This window comes from Myotis nattereri (genome assembly GCF_964212035.1).
Source record: "Myotis nattereri genome assembly, chromosome: 15".
NCBI lineage: Eukaryota > Metazoa > Chordata > Mammalia > Chiroptera > Vespertilionidae > Myotis > Myotis nattereri.
In genome coordinates, this window is record NC_138090.1 from 4,741,093 (window position 1) to 4,758,587 (window position 17,495).

Genomic DNA, 17,495 nt, shown 5'->3' on the forward strand with positions numbered 1-17,495 from the left:
TTTGGTTTTGCTTTGCCGCACCCACCGGTTGGGGTGAAATCGTGCAAAGGCCGGGGAATGTCCCGTTGGTGGGCGGGTCCCCGACTCCCTGCGCCCTCTGTGGGGTCGTCACTGTGAGCCCCTCTCGGAGCCTCAGTCTCCCCCGTCACACCGGTGCCGGGTCCTCGCTGCCAGGGTGATAGAGAGGCCGGACGCGATGTCCGGGGCCGAGCTCTGCACACTGCGATTTGCATGCGGGGACTCGGGGAGACTGGGACCCGGGCGGAGGTTCTTGGAGAACCAAGGAGGCCAGTAGGCGTCGGACCTTGTGTCCCCATCCTGGTCCGCGCCCCGAGTTTTGCCAGCTTTGCACCTCACTATCCCACGTGTATGTTTTCATAGCACATAAAGGAGCCACAAGAAAGGTAAATCTTTTTTATAAAACATATTTTTATTGATTTCAGAGTGGAAGGGAGAGGGAGAGAGAGACAGAAACATCAGTGATGAAAGAGAAGCATGGATCGGCTGCCTCCTGCACGCCCCACACCTTGGTTGCGGCCGAGTTACTCATAGAGCTCGGTCAGGAGTGTCCTGTATGCGAGGTGGCCAGCTCTGAACCCTCCCTGGCTTGGAGCAGCAGGACCTGGAGCTGTGGGACCCTTTGCTGTGCTATGGCCTGAAAATGCACCGTGCTCTGTTTTGGGGTCACCAGGAGCACGCTGGCGGGCGTCCGCAGCCCCACGAGCAGGAGGAACAGAGGCCCCTGGGACTCCCCTCTGAGATGGTGGCATCTCAGTAAACCCGCCCCGTGAAACCCGGCCCTCAGCCCTGCCCCACTCAGGCATCGCGTTCCCCGAAAAAGCCCGTTCTTGCTTCCCTCTGACCCCGACCCCTCCCTCCCCCCGAGCTCTGGCCGCCAGCCGAAGTAAAAAGCGCCTATAATTTACGGCCTAATCATAAATTCTACGTAATTGTGCTTTATTGCCTCTCCGGGCCGTGAAACGGAGGGGCCACGCTCTGCTTTCTGCCGAGGCCGGGGAATGAGACAGAAGCAGCAGTAAGTTATAACCCGGGCGGCGGGCAGCCAGCTCCAGGAATTGCCGTTTCCAGGGAAAGTGCTCCCGCAGCCAGATGAGCACCCGTCATGTTTGTTTTCCCTTGGAAAGTGGAGACGCAACAGGATGGTCTCCCCGCGTCCAGTGGGAGCCCACGGGGTCCTCCCCTCTCGGCAGTGGCTCCGGTCGCTCTCGCTGCTCGCTCGCTGCAGGGTTGAGTGTGTGTCTCTCCTCCAGAAACTGTCTCCCAAACTGTGCCCCCAAATGCTGACGTTTTCAAAAGTGGGCTTTAAATATATCTATATATCTATATATCTATCTATATATATATCTGTGTATATATATATATATATATAGATATATATATAGATATATATATAGATATATATATAAATATATAGATATAGATATATACATATATATATACTTTTTAAAAATTGATTTCAGAGAGGGAGGCAAAGGGAGAGAGAGTGAAACATCAATGATGAGGGAGAACCATGGATCGGCTGCCTCCTGCACGCCCCACACTGGGGATCCATCCAGTCCCCGACCTGGGCCTGTGTCCTGACCGGGAGAAGAACCCTGTGGCCTCCTGGTTCATAGGTGGATGCTCACCCACTGAGCCACGCCGGCCGGGCCAAACAGCAGGCTTTTGGACTGCATACCTGGTTTTTCCGTATTCAGGAGCATTGGAGGGAGGCCGGGGCTTGTGGGATATGCTCCGAGGATGGGAACCGGAGTGTATTCCTGGGTGCTGGGATGGACTTGCCCCCCTCTGACACTTGCTTAGCGTAGCTGGTCTTTTTGCTTCTTTTTGTGAGATTTTGCCTTGAAGTTTACTTGAATGACATGTGATGAGTCCCTGTCGAGGGCCAGGCTGGATGCTTGGGTGTATTTTATTTATTTTTTGTGACAGGCCTATCAGCTAGGTACTCCCTGCCCTCTGCTCCCCATTTTTCCCCCCAGAAAAGGAAGATGATGGGGATGGACTGCTATTGTGTACGTCAATCTATTAGGGGTATGAAAATGCTCCATGATGAGGATGTGGTGTCGGCTGCACAGTCCTGCGAACATCCTAAACAGCTCAGCGAGTTACATGCAGCGAACTTTCAATGAGGTGGCTGCTTGGTGTGTGAGTTACATCTCAAGAAAGCTCTTTTGAAAAAAGGAAATGGAGGCTTAGAGAGGTGAAAAGACTTGTTCAAAGCGACACACCTAGTCCAGCTTGTGTTTGAATCCAGGTTTTGCTGAGACCAAAGCTTCCTCCCACTGGACAGTATTTCATATTCCTAAACACTTGTCACCTCTCCAGCACCTCAGACAGCACTTTGAACGAGATAGGTGCTTTACTAAGTAATTACTGGATGAATGAGTGAACGAATGAAGCAAGGATTAGCTTTACTTTTTAATTTTATTTATTTCTTAAAAATTTCATGGCTGTATGTCTTGACCGTACAGGGAAAAGGAAGTACTTATTCTGTCTTTGAAAGCTCCCGGCTGGAAAATGTCTTGAAGTTTTTCCCCAGAACAGATGGCCTAATTCACCTACTATCTGGGTTTCTCCAGAGATACCTTCTAGCATCTTCCATGGCCCTCTATTCCCTCAGTGACCGATGCTTTAGCTTCTTCGTGTCTAGTCCAGATACCCATGGGGCATCACAGAATTTCCCAAGTTGACACCGTGTGTGGATCGGTCAGTACGTTCTCTTCCAAACCTTTTATGAGAAAACCACCCACGGTAACAAAAGCGTGTGGGGTTCTTTGACGCTGAGGAATACGTGTTCCTGTGAACCGCGTGATCCTTTCGTTCTCGCGTGTTTCGCTCCGCCTTGCTGTCTTGGGGTCATTCTGCATCTGGGTCGGGTGGGTGGAAGTTTTCCCTTTGCCTGGAAGCCTTAACAGGCTGTCTTTGGCTCTCTACCTGTATCACTCCTAAAAGCATGAGCCGTGGGAAGGTATTTTCAGGCTTTTAATTTGATTGCATATCCCGTGTTTATTCTTTGCCATAAAGGCAGCAGAAGAATGACCATGAATGAAGCCTGTGGAAAAAAATGGACCCTCATGGAAGGTTTGAGCCCAGGACGAGACCAGGAACGAGTTTGCCTTTCCTACACCAGTCAGTCCCTGTAGCACAAGCATGTCAAACCCGCGGCTGGCGGGCCGCATGCCTCGTTTAGGCCGCGAGTTTGACACGCTTGCTGTAGCATATCTCAAGGCCAGACTATACACCCCATGATGGATGATTCATTAACCTCTTCCTGTGGAATAATTCTCCTAGGCTCAACAGACATTTAAAAATGCTTAAAAGGATATAAATGATAATCCTTGGTCAGTTTCCTGTACAGGCTTTGCCCTAAAACTCTTTCCCTATAATTGGTCCCAGCACAAACTTTTTTCCTTATCTTTGTTCACGCTGTTCCCTCCACCATGTCATGCCTTTCCCTTCACCTAGGGGTAGTATGTGTCACCTCCTTAGAGGTGACATTAAAAAAACTTAATGCCCAGGATGGCAGGGGCACCAACCAATCAGTGAGGGTGTCATAACTCCCCTCTGGACTGTAGTGATTGATACAGAAGTCACATCTTACCTGCTGGAGGTGAGCTTTTAGGGAGTCGCTACTACCCTATATAATAAAGATGTAATATGCAAATGGTCGTTATGTAATGACCGACCGCGTAACGACCGGATCACAGATCAGCAGGGGGGTGGGGCAGCGAGCTACAAGCAGGTGGCAGAGAGCTACAGGAGTGGGCAGGGCAGCAAGCTATGAGGGGGCGCAGGGGGAGCTACAGGAGGGCGGGGCAGCAGGTGGAGAGCTACAGGAGGGTGATAGCGAGCTACTGGCGCACAGATTCGTGTGCAGGGCTACCAGTATTACATATATTCTTGTACTGCCCACAGCATGTAGTGCCTCGCGCACAGCAGGCACTTACCACATATCGGGACAGAACATCCTTTCTTCCTCCCTGGGCATTAGTCAGAAACCATAGCCATCTTCCTCTATTGCCAATGGGAAATTAGATGGGAGAGAGGAGTGAATAAAGAGGGGAGTCAAGCCTGACCTGTGTTGCTCAGTGGTTGAGTGTCGACCTAGCAACGAGAAGGTCACAGTTCGATTCCCAGGCATATGCTCAGGTTGTGGGCTTGATCCCGTGTGGGGTGTGCGGGAGGCAGCTGATCCATGATTCTCTCCCGTCATTGATGTTTCTATCTCTCTCTCCCTCTCCCTTCCTCTCTCTGAAGTCAGTAAAACATCATATATATATATTTTTTTTAAAAAAGAGGGAAGTCAAAAGGTATGTGAAGGACCAGGTCTTAGAGGCTTATGTGGCTGCTTCTCTTTCACTCATCGGCTTTATTGGGAAAGGGAGGAGAGGTGATGGGTCTCATAAACAGACGGGGAAAAGAAGAAAACTACCTCCTTCGGGTCGCCTGGCAGTCGGACCTCGGCCCCTTCTCCTGTCTCCATCGCCCCAGCCCCCTCTGCCCTCCTGCCTCTTGGGAAGCGTTGCAGCCAAAGTGGGATTAGCGTTCTCTTCCCACATTTAGAAAGCAGAAACGAATGATTAACCTCAAGAATCTGTTCTCTCCACAACCCAACAACAAACTAAGCATTCCAAAAAAGTTAATTAAAACACACACACAAACACAAGAGGGGGCGCTGTGCACGCTGAGGCCGTCCTCACCCCTGTACTTGTTTTTGTGGAAGCGTTTGCACTCCCATGGAAAATTGTATTTGAGGGGAGATATGCAAATCTAATTGGAGCTTCTCCGGCCCTCAGCCATGGCTCAGTGCCATCGTTTTTATTTGGGCAATGAGCCCCTCTTTTCGGAGTCTCTCTTCATTGAACATTTTCCGTTGGATCCTTTAAAAATAATGATATTTACTGTCCTATTTTTCCTTGCTAAGTACAGAAGTAGCGATATATGTCATCCAGTTAAAGACGCCATGAATTTTAAGATGTATCCAATTTCAGAGACGTTAACCAGGAAGAAAAATGTGTACCTTGGAATTGATGAACCACGGTGTGTAGTCTATGTAGAGAGTTTACAAACTGTAGGAAAGGGTAAAATGGATAAGAAAAATACTTCATCATATCACCACCCAGAGATCCTACCAGTCATAACTTTTTAGTCTGATTCCTTCTAGTGTTTCTTTCTATATGTGGGAATATGTTTATTTCTTTTATATAATACTTTGTATCTTGTTTTTCCTTCAATATTCGTATGTCTTGTACATTTTTTCTTATTCCGGATTCCTTGAAAACTGGGTTATTTGAAAGTGGCCTACATAGGAATCCCCTCCTTTTGGCCATTTAACTCCTTCCCAGTGTTTTGATGTCATGCATAAGGCTCCGGGGAACATCTGTGTACACTTCCCTTTATCTGCACCCATGATTATTTCTTTAAAAAAATATTTTTATTGATTTCAGAGAGGAAGGGAGAGGGAGAGGGAGAGAGAGGGAGAGAGAGAGAGAGAGAGAGAGAGAGAGAGAGAGAGAGAGAGAAACATCAATGATGAGAGAGAATCATTGATTGGCTGCCTCCTCCCCCCCCTCCTCCCCCCACTGGGGATCGAGCCCACAACCCAGGCATGTGCCCTGACCGGGAATCGGACCTGGGACCTTTCAGTCCGCAGGCCGACGCTCTATCCACTGAGCCAAACCAGCTAGGGCCCCACGATTATTTCTTCAGGGAAAATTACTAGAAGTGGAATCCCTGGGTGAGGGGCGACAGGGTGGGTGTTTTAAAACCGTCCATATTATGTTGCCCGTCTTTGGCACACCTGCCTGGCCGCTTTCTTACCTCAGCAGTGCCCGGTCCTCTGCCCCAAGTGGCGACTCGTGCCAGCACCATGTCCTGAGGTCGGGTGCCCCGTAGCCCCTGGTCCTCCTGATCGTCACCTTCGGAGTTCGAGGCTGAGCGTCCACTCGCTAGATGTGTCGGATGCCGCTCTCTCAGGTACCCAGCCACGGGCAGCTCCCATGCCCTTCTGCAGCCTCATCCCACCTCCACGCACCCAGCACGTATCCCTCGCTGCTTCTAGCTCATCGGGCGCCTTCCCCTGATGTTCAGCGCGGAGAGAAGTCCCGTCTCCTTGGTATTCCGTGGAGCGTCTCCCCGGGAGCCTGGGAGGGGGGCAGATGGAGACCGAGTCTGTACCGACGTCTTGGCTGGAGGCTTCCCCTTTGCTTTCTCACTGGCCCTTAGATTCGGAAAATGTTCCCAGTCGTGGGTGTCTGGGGAAAATACGGTCGTAACTATTAAGACTGAGGGATGAGGATGGACAGGTGAGTGCGGATGGAAAGCTTCAGTGATCGTGCGAAGCTGGGAAGGTTGAGTTTCCCTGTTGGGCTCCTTTTGCTCAGCAGTGCCCCAGCAAAGCCCCTGATTGTGACATAAAGAAATCTGGGTCAAAACAGCCCCAGTGACACACTGGACGATCAAACCAAGGAAGTAAAGGCTGGGTTAAATGTAGAGGACCAACCATCCGCGTGTGTCAGGAGGGAGGGGATCTCAGGATGAGAGATTTCAGTGTTAAAATCAAGAAAGTCCTGGGCATGAATGGGTCACCGTAGCCCTAATTAAGCCTTTGCATCTGCGGTCTTTTTAAAATTATATATATATATATATATATATATATATATATATATATATATATTTACTGATTTCAGAGAGGAAGGGAGAGGGAGAGAGAGAGAAACATCAATGATGAGAGAGAATCATGAATCAGCTGCCTCCTACAGGCTGCACACTGGGGATCGAGCCTGCAACCCAGGCATGTGTCCTGACCGGGAATCGAACCATGACCTCCTAGTTCATAGGTCAGTGCTCAACCGCTGAGCCACACCAGCCAAGTGCATCTGTGGTCTTTTATATGTGAGATGAGATGTCGTGCTACGGTGACCGTCCGGACTTCACCCACCGATGGATCACGCAGCGTTTGCCAGCAAACCGCGGGAGCTGCTTGTCTATTTGTTTTGTCGAATCCCTTCTACAAGCTCTGATTCCAGTTGAGAACGGAGTCAGCCAGTTTGTAGCTATATATTCTGAGATAACTCTGGCAAACAGACATTTTTTTTTTTTCATGTTTTCTTTCTAAAAATTACGGGTCATCTTTTAAAGTCAGGCGTGTCTTTAGTACGTCCCTTGAGAAATAACCATCCATGAAGCTGGAGCCACTTCTAGAGACTTAGAGTTTTAGGTAAATTAGAAGGTCATCAGTGAAAATTGCTGGGTTGTTTCTGAAAGTCACAAAGGATGAGAGACCGTGGGGAGCAATGGAGAGTTCTTTTTATGAGAGAGTTGCCAAGGATTTAAATAAAGTTCCAAGCCTCTGAGTATTAACTGCGAACGTTGTGTTTGCCACGTGGCCTGCGCCAGGTCACTTGCCCCGCAGCGGAACAGAAGCACTTTACACATCTGTTCACTGAGATGATTTTTCCTCTTGAGATGTCTGTGGATCCTGGTATTTTCATTTATTGATTTAGGGAGGAAGAGAGAGAAAGAGAGTGAGAGAGAGAGAGAGGGACGGGGGAGAGAGAGAGAGAGAGATACATCGATTTGTAGTTCCACTTATTTATACATTTATTGGTTGATTCTTGTATGGGCCCTGACTAGGGATTGAACCAGCAACCTTGGTGTATCGGGGCGACACTCTAACCTACTGAACTACCCAGCCAGGGCTTCAACTTTAAGTGACGTTGGTAGAACATGCGTTTTGAGCCCTTTACTTTTAATCTATACGTGTCTTTGTATTTAAAGTGAGTTTCTTATTGCCAGCATAGAGCTGTCTCTTGTTTTTTCATCCCATCGGTCTTTTAATTGGTATGTTTAGAGCATTGTTGTTTAATGTCATTGTTGATATAGCTGGGTTCATATCTACCTTATTTGTTAATGTTTTAAATGTTGCCCTTGTTCTTTGTTCTTATTTATGTATTTATTTTTGGCCATCATTTTCTGCCAAAAAAAAAAAAAATTCTTTTTCTGTTATCCATCCCCTGACACTCAAGTTACGGTATGTTAAACTGCTTCATATTGTCTTATAGGTCATGGATGTTCTTTCTTTTTTTCTCTTTCTTTCTTTCTTTCTTTCTTTCTTTCTTTCTTTCTCTTTCTTTCTCTCTCTTTCTTTCTTTCTTTCTTTCTTTCTTTCTTTCTTTCTTTCTTTCTTTCTCTCTTTCTCTTGGTTGGCTCTTTTCTCTGTATGCTTCATTTGGGGTGGTTTCTATTTCTGTGTATTCCAGTTCACTGATATTTCCTTCTGTAGTGTCTAAAGTGCTATAAATCTCATTCAATGTGTTATTTTATTTCAGAAATGGTATTTTTCCTTTTTTAAAAAAATATATTTTTATTGATTTCAGAGAGGAAGGAAGAGGGAGAGAGAGAAAGAAACATCCATGATGAGAGAGAATCATGGATAGGTTGCCTCGTGCAAGTCCCCCACTGGGGCTTGAGCTCACAACCCAGGCACGTGCCCTTGACCGGAATCAAACCTGGGACCTTTCAGTTCGCAGGCCGGCGCTCTATCCACTGAGCCAAACCGGCTAGGGCTATTTTTTCTTTTTGAAGCTTCATTTTATTTATATATAAAAGATACCTATATGAGAAAAAGATGCATCTATCTTATGTATTATCTATCATACGCCTTTCATTTCTCTCTTACGCTAATTTTTGAATGGATACTGGACATTGCAAATTTTAATTGCTGGGTGTCTGATTTTGTTAAATTCTTTTAAATAGTGTTAGCCTTCACTCTATTGAGTAATTTAATTATCTGGAAAAAGTTCAGATCTCTTAAGGCTTGCTGTTAAGCTCGGAGGTGCATCTCCAGCAGCCTTTGCCCTCAGCTGACATGTAAGGTGTCCAGATAAGAAGCGTCTGTCCTCTAAATGGAACGCCCGTGCTGCTGGGGAACAGTGTTGTTCACGTCTCTCCTTTGTAATACCGGAAGTGCCGTCCCAGGTGGAGCTGGTTCCGGTTTTGCCTGACATGTGGCTTCATTCCTTAGAATAGACAACTACGTGGCCATTGTTGTTTTCACCCCCGCTGCCTGTGGTTTTCGGCACATTCTCCCGCTGATGAACTCACCACCGACTCCAGCCCATAGGCTTGAGTTGTGTTCTGAGAGCCAGAGCTTTGCAACATGCCGAGCTGGTTGGTTTGTTGCCTGGAAAATTGCTAAGGGTGAACTTGATGCTTGGCTTGGGAAGAGAAAGAAGCAGATTTTTCAGATGAAAGTCACTCGACCCCAAATGGCATGAAAGAATTTCAGCCTCTTCTGAAATCATGGGTACAGTTAGATCTGTCATGAGAAAGGATGAAGTTCAATCCATGCATTTTTCCCTTGGTGGGGAGTGGCTATCCTAAGACTACAAGTATGGAAGGAAACCAGACATCGCGGTTGTTAAGGACGGTCCTGGTGTGCACCTGTCGTCCTGGGATAATTATTAATAACATCCCGTCTCACTCTTAAAAATGTCATGGTTTTTTGGCCATTTTTTTAAAAATAAAGAATGGTTTAAAGAATACAAAGTAATGTCGTTGTTTGAATGGGGGATTTACTGTTTACTCTGTATTTTGGTTAAATAGCATATCGTGACTAATAAATGTGTGTGTGTGGTTTTGTTTTTAATTTTTGGTATTTTTCCTGCAGATGACCTCAATGCCACCCACCAGCACTGCGTTTTGGCTGGCTTACCACCTCGGTTTAGTTCCACCCACCGAGTGGCAGAGGTAAGCGTAAATAAAAATGTGATTCAGACTTAATTGGATGTGGCAGAAGTGGTCGAATGAGCCATTTATCATAGAACTTTGGAAGAGCGTTTGATAGGAAAATTGCTTCCATCTACCTCGACTCCAGTCTCTGTTTACTTGCTTTTTTAGCTTTGAGTTGCGTTGGATGGGTTTAGGGAGTGTATTCACGGCGTGGGATAAGTGTATTTTGCTTCTTTGGGGTTATATTTCTTGGCGAAGGTAAGTGCCCTTGGCAGGTGTTGCTAGTTGGAGGCGGCGTTCGTGCCTGTCAAGGTCAAGGGCAGGAGATGGCCAGAAGGAAGTGGGGTGGGTCTGTGTGCGTGTGCGTGTGCTAGCTGTGACTGGGCTCTGACGTTTCCCTTACCTCTTGGTCAGGCTCCTGGCCATGGGGATGTCAGTGAAGGGGAGAGTGACAGAGGTGCCAGGGAATGTCTGAGCTCCCCAGGCGTGCTCATCACCCAGGCTGTACTGCTAAGTTCTGCCACCACGTGGAGCGGCTGGTGGTCAGATGACCGGACTAGTTGGGTATGGAAACTGAAGAGATGAGGAAAACCCTTAGTCATCACCCAGGGGTGCTGTGTGCTTCGTTAGGAAGGGGTCCAGAGAACAGAGGAGGAGCCCTGAAAAGGATGTGAAGTTGACCTCTTTATTATACCAAAGTGTGAGAATGGGGGCTGGGGGGGGGGAGTAGGGAGGAGGGCGGGGAGGGGGTGGAAGGGATACAACAAAGTGGCAGGGAGTACAAGACCTTTTCAGCGCAGGCCATGTGGCTCAGTGGTTGAGCATTGACCTGTGAACCGGGAGGTCATGATTCGATTCCCGGTCAGGGCACATGCCCGGGTTGTGGGCTGGATCCCCAGTAGGGGGCATGCAGGAGGCAGCCGATCCATGATTCTCTCTCCCTCTCCTTTCCTCTCTGAAATTTTAAATATACATTTAAAAGCCCTTTTCAGCCCTGAGACCCCACAGGCAGTGTCCTGTCTTTGGTAATCAAGCAGCTTTTCCAGGGGACTGGCCATGTTGCTCTGTGGCAGGGAGGGTGTGAGTGTCTATTTCAATCAAGATGCGCGCACACCCTTCAAGAGCTCTTTCTCCGTTTTCTCCTTATCTTCCCATCCTCTCTCTTCCGTTCACTCGTCCTTCTAAGTATTTGACACTCAGGTCGTTTGGCTGTTGTCAGTAATGCTGTGAAGAGGAATGGTTGACCCGTTTGGTGTCCTCACGCCGCTTACCGTGTGAGAGTGGGTGTCGTGCAGAATAGAGCACAGCACCCAGCATGAGGCTTCCTGGGTGAGGGGACCCGCAGGCTTCACCATGTAGGGATGAGGGGACTTTAGGGCAGGTGAGGACAGCTACCGGGCGAGGATGCGTGATTGGGGCGGGGCGCAGGTACCTGGGGGTATTGAGTGGCTGCGCTTGAACTGGATACCGTGATGCTCTAAAGGCAGGGTTAGCAGGTGAGGCTGGTTCCTGAATGAGTCCAGAGTGCAAAAGAGCTGGAATATCAGGTTAGACTTTATCAGATTGCACTTAAATTGGTTGGGCTTCACTCGTAATCTGGATTTCTGGTTCTCTCTGCAGTGCTCGACGGGGACCCTGGATTACATCTTGCAGCGCTGCCAGCTGGCTCTGCAGAATGTCGGCGATGTGACCGATAGTGGGGGTGTCTCCCTGAAGTCCTTGGAGCCTGCAGTTTTGAAACAAGGAGAAGAAATCCACAACGAGGTGAGGGTTTTAAAGAACTGTGGAGGGTCTAGGTCCCTTCGTACGTGCAGACTCGCAAGCTAAGCTGCCATCGTTTCAGGCGAGTGTAAGACATGCCGCTCCCAGAGACAAGGGCAGTTGATTACTTGCAACAACAGCCGTCGTCAGAGTATCAGCCTTTCCGTGCCAGGCCTCCAAGCCTCTGCTCCCACAGGGCAGGGCAAAGCGGGCCAGGTAGCATGTGCACGGGGAGGGATTGCCTTATAGAAGGGGCACCCGAGCTGAGGGAGCCCGAGTCTTTTATAACAGGCAGTTAGCATGCCTGACCTTTGCACCAGATCAAGACTCCGTCTTTATCCTCTCAGCCTGTCAGCAAACCCGCCCTTTGTTCCGGAGGGAGGAACAATGTCTTACAAGCCCATACAGACGTCGATACAAACATCCTCGCGATGAGAACCTGAAACAAGGGGCAGTCAGGTCCTTGCTGACAACGCAGAAACACAGGAGACCCATGAAGAACAGTTTCCCAGCAAATCTGATGGGGATTGAGGGAGGAGCATGGAGCACATGTCAGTGCCTTGCTCTCTGTTCATTAGTTCCGGTTCTGAAGTCTGTGAGACCCACAGGTCTGGATCTCATGAGTCAGTTTTGCAAACTTTACTGTTCTCATTAGTACCCTTTCAATTTCTTCTTCATCTTTGGACAATGTGTATGTGTGTGTGTTTATCTATTTAATATGTCTTAAATCAACTCATCTTTACATAGATACATGTCTTTACGGAGGAAGCGTTACATTTCCACTGTTAGTGGAAATCCAGTGTCACCAGCCAAAGGAGAAAGGAACCAGAAAAACGTAGCCAGTGAAAACAGCAGTGTCATTAAATTCCGGCAGCTGGTCTTGCCAGGAGAAGGCTCTCAGCCTAAAGTCTTCATCCTTTATGTTAAGAAGGGAAATTAGGGCACGATGTCATACATTTTCTAAAAGTCATTGAATTATGCACTTGAAACGGGTGAATTTTATGGCAGGCGATTTACACCTCAAAACAAAACAAAACACACACACAACAAAAAACCAACAACAACAACCCAACTATTAAAAAGAGAAAAGAGTTTACCAAGTGGTAGAAAATTATTGAAGATCATCATCAGTCTGAGACTTTCTTTTCAGTGTAACTGGAAGGATTGATGGAGAATTTGGATTGATGGAGAATTTGGGATACAGGAATGCTCTTATTGATTTTCCCCCCAATAAATAATAACTGAACTGTGCCAGATACTCTTCTGGGCGCTTTAGGATAGATTTGTAAAGAAAGTAGACATTCTGGTGCAGGGAGGTGACAATAAATAATAAAGATAACACATTGGTTATTTACTCAGTATGTTAGATCTCTGTAAGTGCTATAAAACTCCAATCAGAGCAAGGTGATAGAGAATGAGATAAGTGGAGAACATCCACTGAGAAGGCATCCTTTGAGCAGAGACTTGAAGGAGGTGAGGGAGTGAGCCTGGTGGATATCTGAGGAACAGCGTTTGGGAAGAGGGGAACAGCCAGTGCGAAGACAGTGTTCAGGTCTAGTTAAGGGATGGTCTGATTTGAGTGGCAGGAGTGAGGCTGTGAGTTCTAGGAGATGGGGTCCCAGAGATGGTACCTTGAAGGTTTGAAGGACCCTAGGAAGGACAGGGACTTCCCTTCTCACAGCTTGGGAAACGTTGCCATCATTTGCAGACCCCAAGGCAAAGGAATCCTGCCTTTCGGGGAAACAAGAACTGCTCCTAAGCCACGCCAAGCCCAGGACTGACTCTCTTTCCTTCATGGTGCCTGGGCACTGTCCCACCTTCTCTCCCATCTGTCCTTGCCAGAGACGCTGCTGATAGCTGGAACGGTAGGCCCTGGTGACCACACGGAATTAGACTTGGGAGCAAAGTTATGTCTTTCTCCACATTCGCCGTGAAGAAAGTTTTATCTAGAAGGGTAGTTATTTCCTTCTCTAAACACCTTGCCGTTTTAGGAATTGGACTAGCAGAATGGACGCCCTCGTTCCCATGCATATGGGCTATTTTCTTCCCTGTCTTCTCTGGTCTTTGTCTGTGACTCTGATGTTTTGTTATCCCCAACGGGTGGGGGAAATCTATAAAATCACAGTGTTTATCTGGAATATTCTCATCTGAACACATCTGCTGCAGAAAGTGGCCGGCCGCTTTTGACATTGTATATGTTAGCGACGTGGGGCAGCGATTGATCAGAAGCCTCACTGCTCTGTGGCTAGCCTACGATTGGACGGAGGGAGAGAACCTGCATCTAAATAGCGTGCGTTCCACTCTTCTCCACCCCCTAGTCTTTCATTCTCAAGGCCATCTCCTTACTTAGGAATTAAGTCCATATGTCCGTCCGGGCACACCGTCAGACACTCTTCTTTCTCCGGCCAAGTTGGCCTGGGATTAAGCGCTCGCAGCTCCGTCTCTGCCGTGTCCCGTTGTGAAAGCATGAAAGTCCGTAATAGCTACTCCGGGTCCTGGTGGTTTGCTTCGCCCTGTCGTAAAGGCCGGGTGCCCTTGCTGGACGAATGAGAGGGCCGCGGCCTTGGTTTGATGTGCTGCAGGCTTTCGGGCTGTGTGGGCTTAGAGGTGGCTTGTTTTCCTTGTCTTAGATGGTTTCTAGCTAAGCAATTTGGGAACTTTGGGATTGGAACCAAATCCACAAGAAGATAGATATTTTTTGCAACTTAACATGCTTAGAAAAGATTTCTGTTATAAGCAGGATTTTCCTCTGTGTTCTTTAAAATATCTATATTTTTATTTGTTTCAGAGAGAGAGGGAGAGAGGGATAGAAACATCAGTGATGGGAGAGAAGCATGGATCGGCTGCCTCCTGCCATCTGAACCTCTATTCTGAGTCCTCACCTTTGGTTTTGTGCAATGTCTACCGCACAGCTCTCCTTTCTCATTCCCAGAGTTTGGGGGTGGCGGAGGGGTAAGGGGGGGACACAATCCAGCATTTAAAAAAATATTTTTTTTCTAACTCCAATTCTGAATCAAGAAGCTAGAATATTTTTTTCCTCCTTAATTAATTTTAAGAAAGGAGCCAGCAGCTTCTCTTGGCAGTGGGGGAACTGGTGAGGGTGGCATTTGATTACAATCCTGTAATATTTTTCTCTCCACGACATGGAGATGAAAAGGTCGGGTTGTGGAGTGGGATGAACGCATGCCAGTGGATCTGATGCCCACCAGATTGTATCTCATGGGCAGTTCTTTCCTGCCCGGATAGAGCTCTGTTGGGAGTAAGTGGCCGGCTTCGTGAGGGAGGCCTGGGCACGAGTGGGCATGGAGCTTGGACATTTTCCTGCTCAGGAAACATGGCTGCGATCCTTGAAGTCCTAGGCCTTGTGCCCTGTTCACTTCCTATTCTCGGCATCTAGCCAGCGCCTGGCATGTCGTAGGTCGTGCGTTATTAACCCACTTACTCCTCACCGCAAACCTACGTGGTCATTGTTTACCGTAGTAGGGTCGTAGGAAAGAAAGGGTATTGCTAGTGTTTGTGCTGCTCTCTGTACCTGTTGTCATCTGCCCTACGTTGAAAAGGGACCATTTGTGTGGCTCTGTGGTGCTGATGTCTGCGTGCCTCATAGTTAGCTTTATGCTGTTAGTCGTATGGTGGTATGGGGTAGCATTTATCACCAGCTCTTCCTGGCCCACAGCGAACTTCTTTGTTTATTTTATTTTTTACTTATTTATTTAAAATATTTTTTATTGATTTTTTTTAGAGAGAGAGGAAGAAAGAGAGACAGAGACAGAAACATCGATGAGAAAAAAATCATCATCGATCAGCTGCCTCCTGCACGCACGCCCCCTACTGGGGATCGAGCCCACAACCCGGATGTGTGCCCTGACCGGGAATCAAACCGGTGACCTCTTGGTTCCTGGGTTGGTGCTCAACCACTGAGCCACACCGGCCGGGCACTTCTTTGTTTTAAATCTAAGAAACTTCAAATGGATATCTCGGCATATGTGTCTGTATTTTACTCTTCATGCTACTCTCTAAGAAAGATATCGAATAAAAGCATACTTTGATGATACCTTTCTCATCACACGTAGTGCAGGCTGCCGCACACTCTAGGACAGTGGTTCTCAACCTTCCTAATGCCGCGACCCTTTAATACAGCTCCTCATGTTGTGGTGACCCCCAACCATAAAATTATTTTCGTTGCTACTTCATAACTGTCATGTTGCTACTGTTATGAATCGTCATGTAAATATCTGATATGCAGGATGTATTTTCATTGTTACAAATTGAACATCATTAAAGCATAGTGATTAATCACTAAAACAACATGCAATGATATATGTGGTTTCCGGTGGTCTTAGGCGACCCCTGTGAAAGGGTCGTTCGACCCCCAAAGGGGTCGCGACCCACAGGTTGAGAACCACTGCTCTAGGATCTCAGTATTTGTAGTTGTAATTGCAAATCCCTCCCCAGCCTGGGCTGGGCCGTCTCCCTGAGCATGGAGATGACCCTTCCCTGGCTTTGCAGAAAATGCTCCGGAGCCTGCAGGACTGCTCAGGCTGGGCTCCTCCCACCGTTCCTTCTCCTCCTTCTCCTCCTCCTCCTCCACTGTGAAGTTCCTGCAGGAGGACCGAGTGACGAAGTCCTTGTCCTTGTCTGCCTGTCACAAGGGCCTTGTAACCGCCACCTGGTCTTTGCCGTCTGCAGGTGGAGTTCGAGTGGCTGAGACAGTTTTGGTTCCAAGGCAGTCGACCCCGGAAGTGCACCGACTGGTGGTGCCAGCCCATGGCTCAGCTGGAGGAGATGTGGCGGAAGATGGAAGGGGTGGTAAGTCCGAGGGGCCCGCCGCCAGTGTCCTGGGAGGTGCGCGTGTAAATTCTCCACGGCCCGATTTGCATCGGTAAATCCACGTGTCACTCTTCTGGATGACTGAGTTAGGCTACTTTCAGGAAGGTAACGGGACAGCCAGGACCTTGTCAATGTGACCTCGGTTCAGTGGAATGAACGTCCTTCGAACATCTCCCTCCCATAAGGCATTGTGTTAGACCCTGGAGGAAGTAAGGATGCGGGGAGAACAATGTAACAGCAGCACCTAAAATGTATCTTCCCATTATATGCACAAGCATCATTCAGAGGGGTTTCCCTCTATTAACTTTTAAGCGTCTTCCAACAGTCCGTGAGCCACAGAAACTGCTGAGCCTTCATTTCTGGATGGGAAAATCGAAGCCTAGAGAAATGAGTGCCTTGCCCAAGGCCCCCCGGCGCCCAGGGTCCCCAGCCAGCGGCCTTGCGGGATGGAAACCCCGGGGGCCCTGCTCCGCAGCTTGTGCCCGGAACCACCCCCTGGGGTGGAACAAGGAGGGAGACGTGGATAGCGCCAGGTGTTGCATTAGCTTACGTGAAACCCTGTGACAGAGGTTTTTGAAAGATCACAGACCACAGACCAGAGGCAGGAGGACTGGATTCAGACCACGGGGGCTGGCACTGCTGTGAAACGGCTGATGTGGCTTTTGGGGAGCTTGGATGGGGAGGCATAGGGTCAGATCTGGCACGTGGAGGGGAATTCAGGCTCCAGCAACTGCACAAACAGATCAGAAGTGGGAGTGTGTGTCGGGGCGGGCGCGGGAGGGAGGCGGGTAGCATGAGACAAGGAATTCAGGGGACGTGGTGGGAAAGGTAGCGGGAAGGTGTAGAGGCCTCAGGAGGGCTTGAATCATAGCAAATACGTGCATAGCAAATTACTAATAGTAATCATAGCAAATACGTGCATAGCAAATTACTGATAGTAATCATAGCAAATACGTGCATAGCAAATTACTAATAGTAATCATAGCAAAAGCTGAGGCCACACATGCTAAGTACGGGACACTTCTAAACGCTTCATACATAACTTATTTAGCTTGTAGGACAGCCCCATAAGCAGGTGTCACTTCCCTCTGTTTGACAATCGAGGAGACCAAAGCACAAAAGGGCCACACCAAAGGTCATTGACGCCAAGT

General features: G+C 48.2%; 1 protein-coding gene across 6 annotated transcripts in view; it reads left to right on the plus strand.

Moving 5' to 3' along the window:
* FTO (FTO alpha-ketoglutarate dependent dioxygenase) overlaps positions 1-17,495 on the plus strand; it is a 442,045-nt gene that overhangs the window by 82,346 nt on the left and 342,204 nt on the right. For all 6 annotated transcript variants that reach the window (XR_013996928.1, XR_013996929.1, XM_081108555.1 and 3 more), the window contains 3 exons: positions 9,692-9,771; positions 11,374-11,517; positions 16,204-16,323. Coding sequence is in view for 4 of the 6 variants with exons in the window: in XM_081108555.1 (XP_080964681.1) it covers positions 9,692-9,771; positions 11,374-11,517; positions 16,204-16,323 (344 nt within the window). In the remaining 2 variants the exon portion in view is untranslated. The remainder of the gene's footprint in view (positions 1-9,691; positions 9,772-11,373; positions 11,518-16,203; positions 16,324-17,495) is intronic.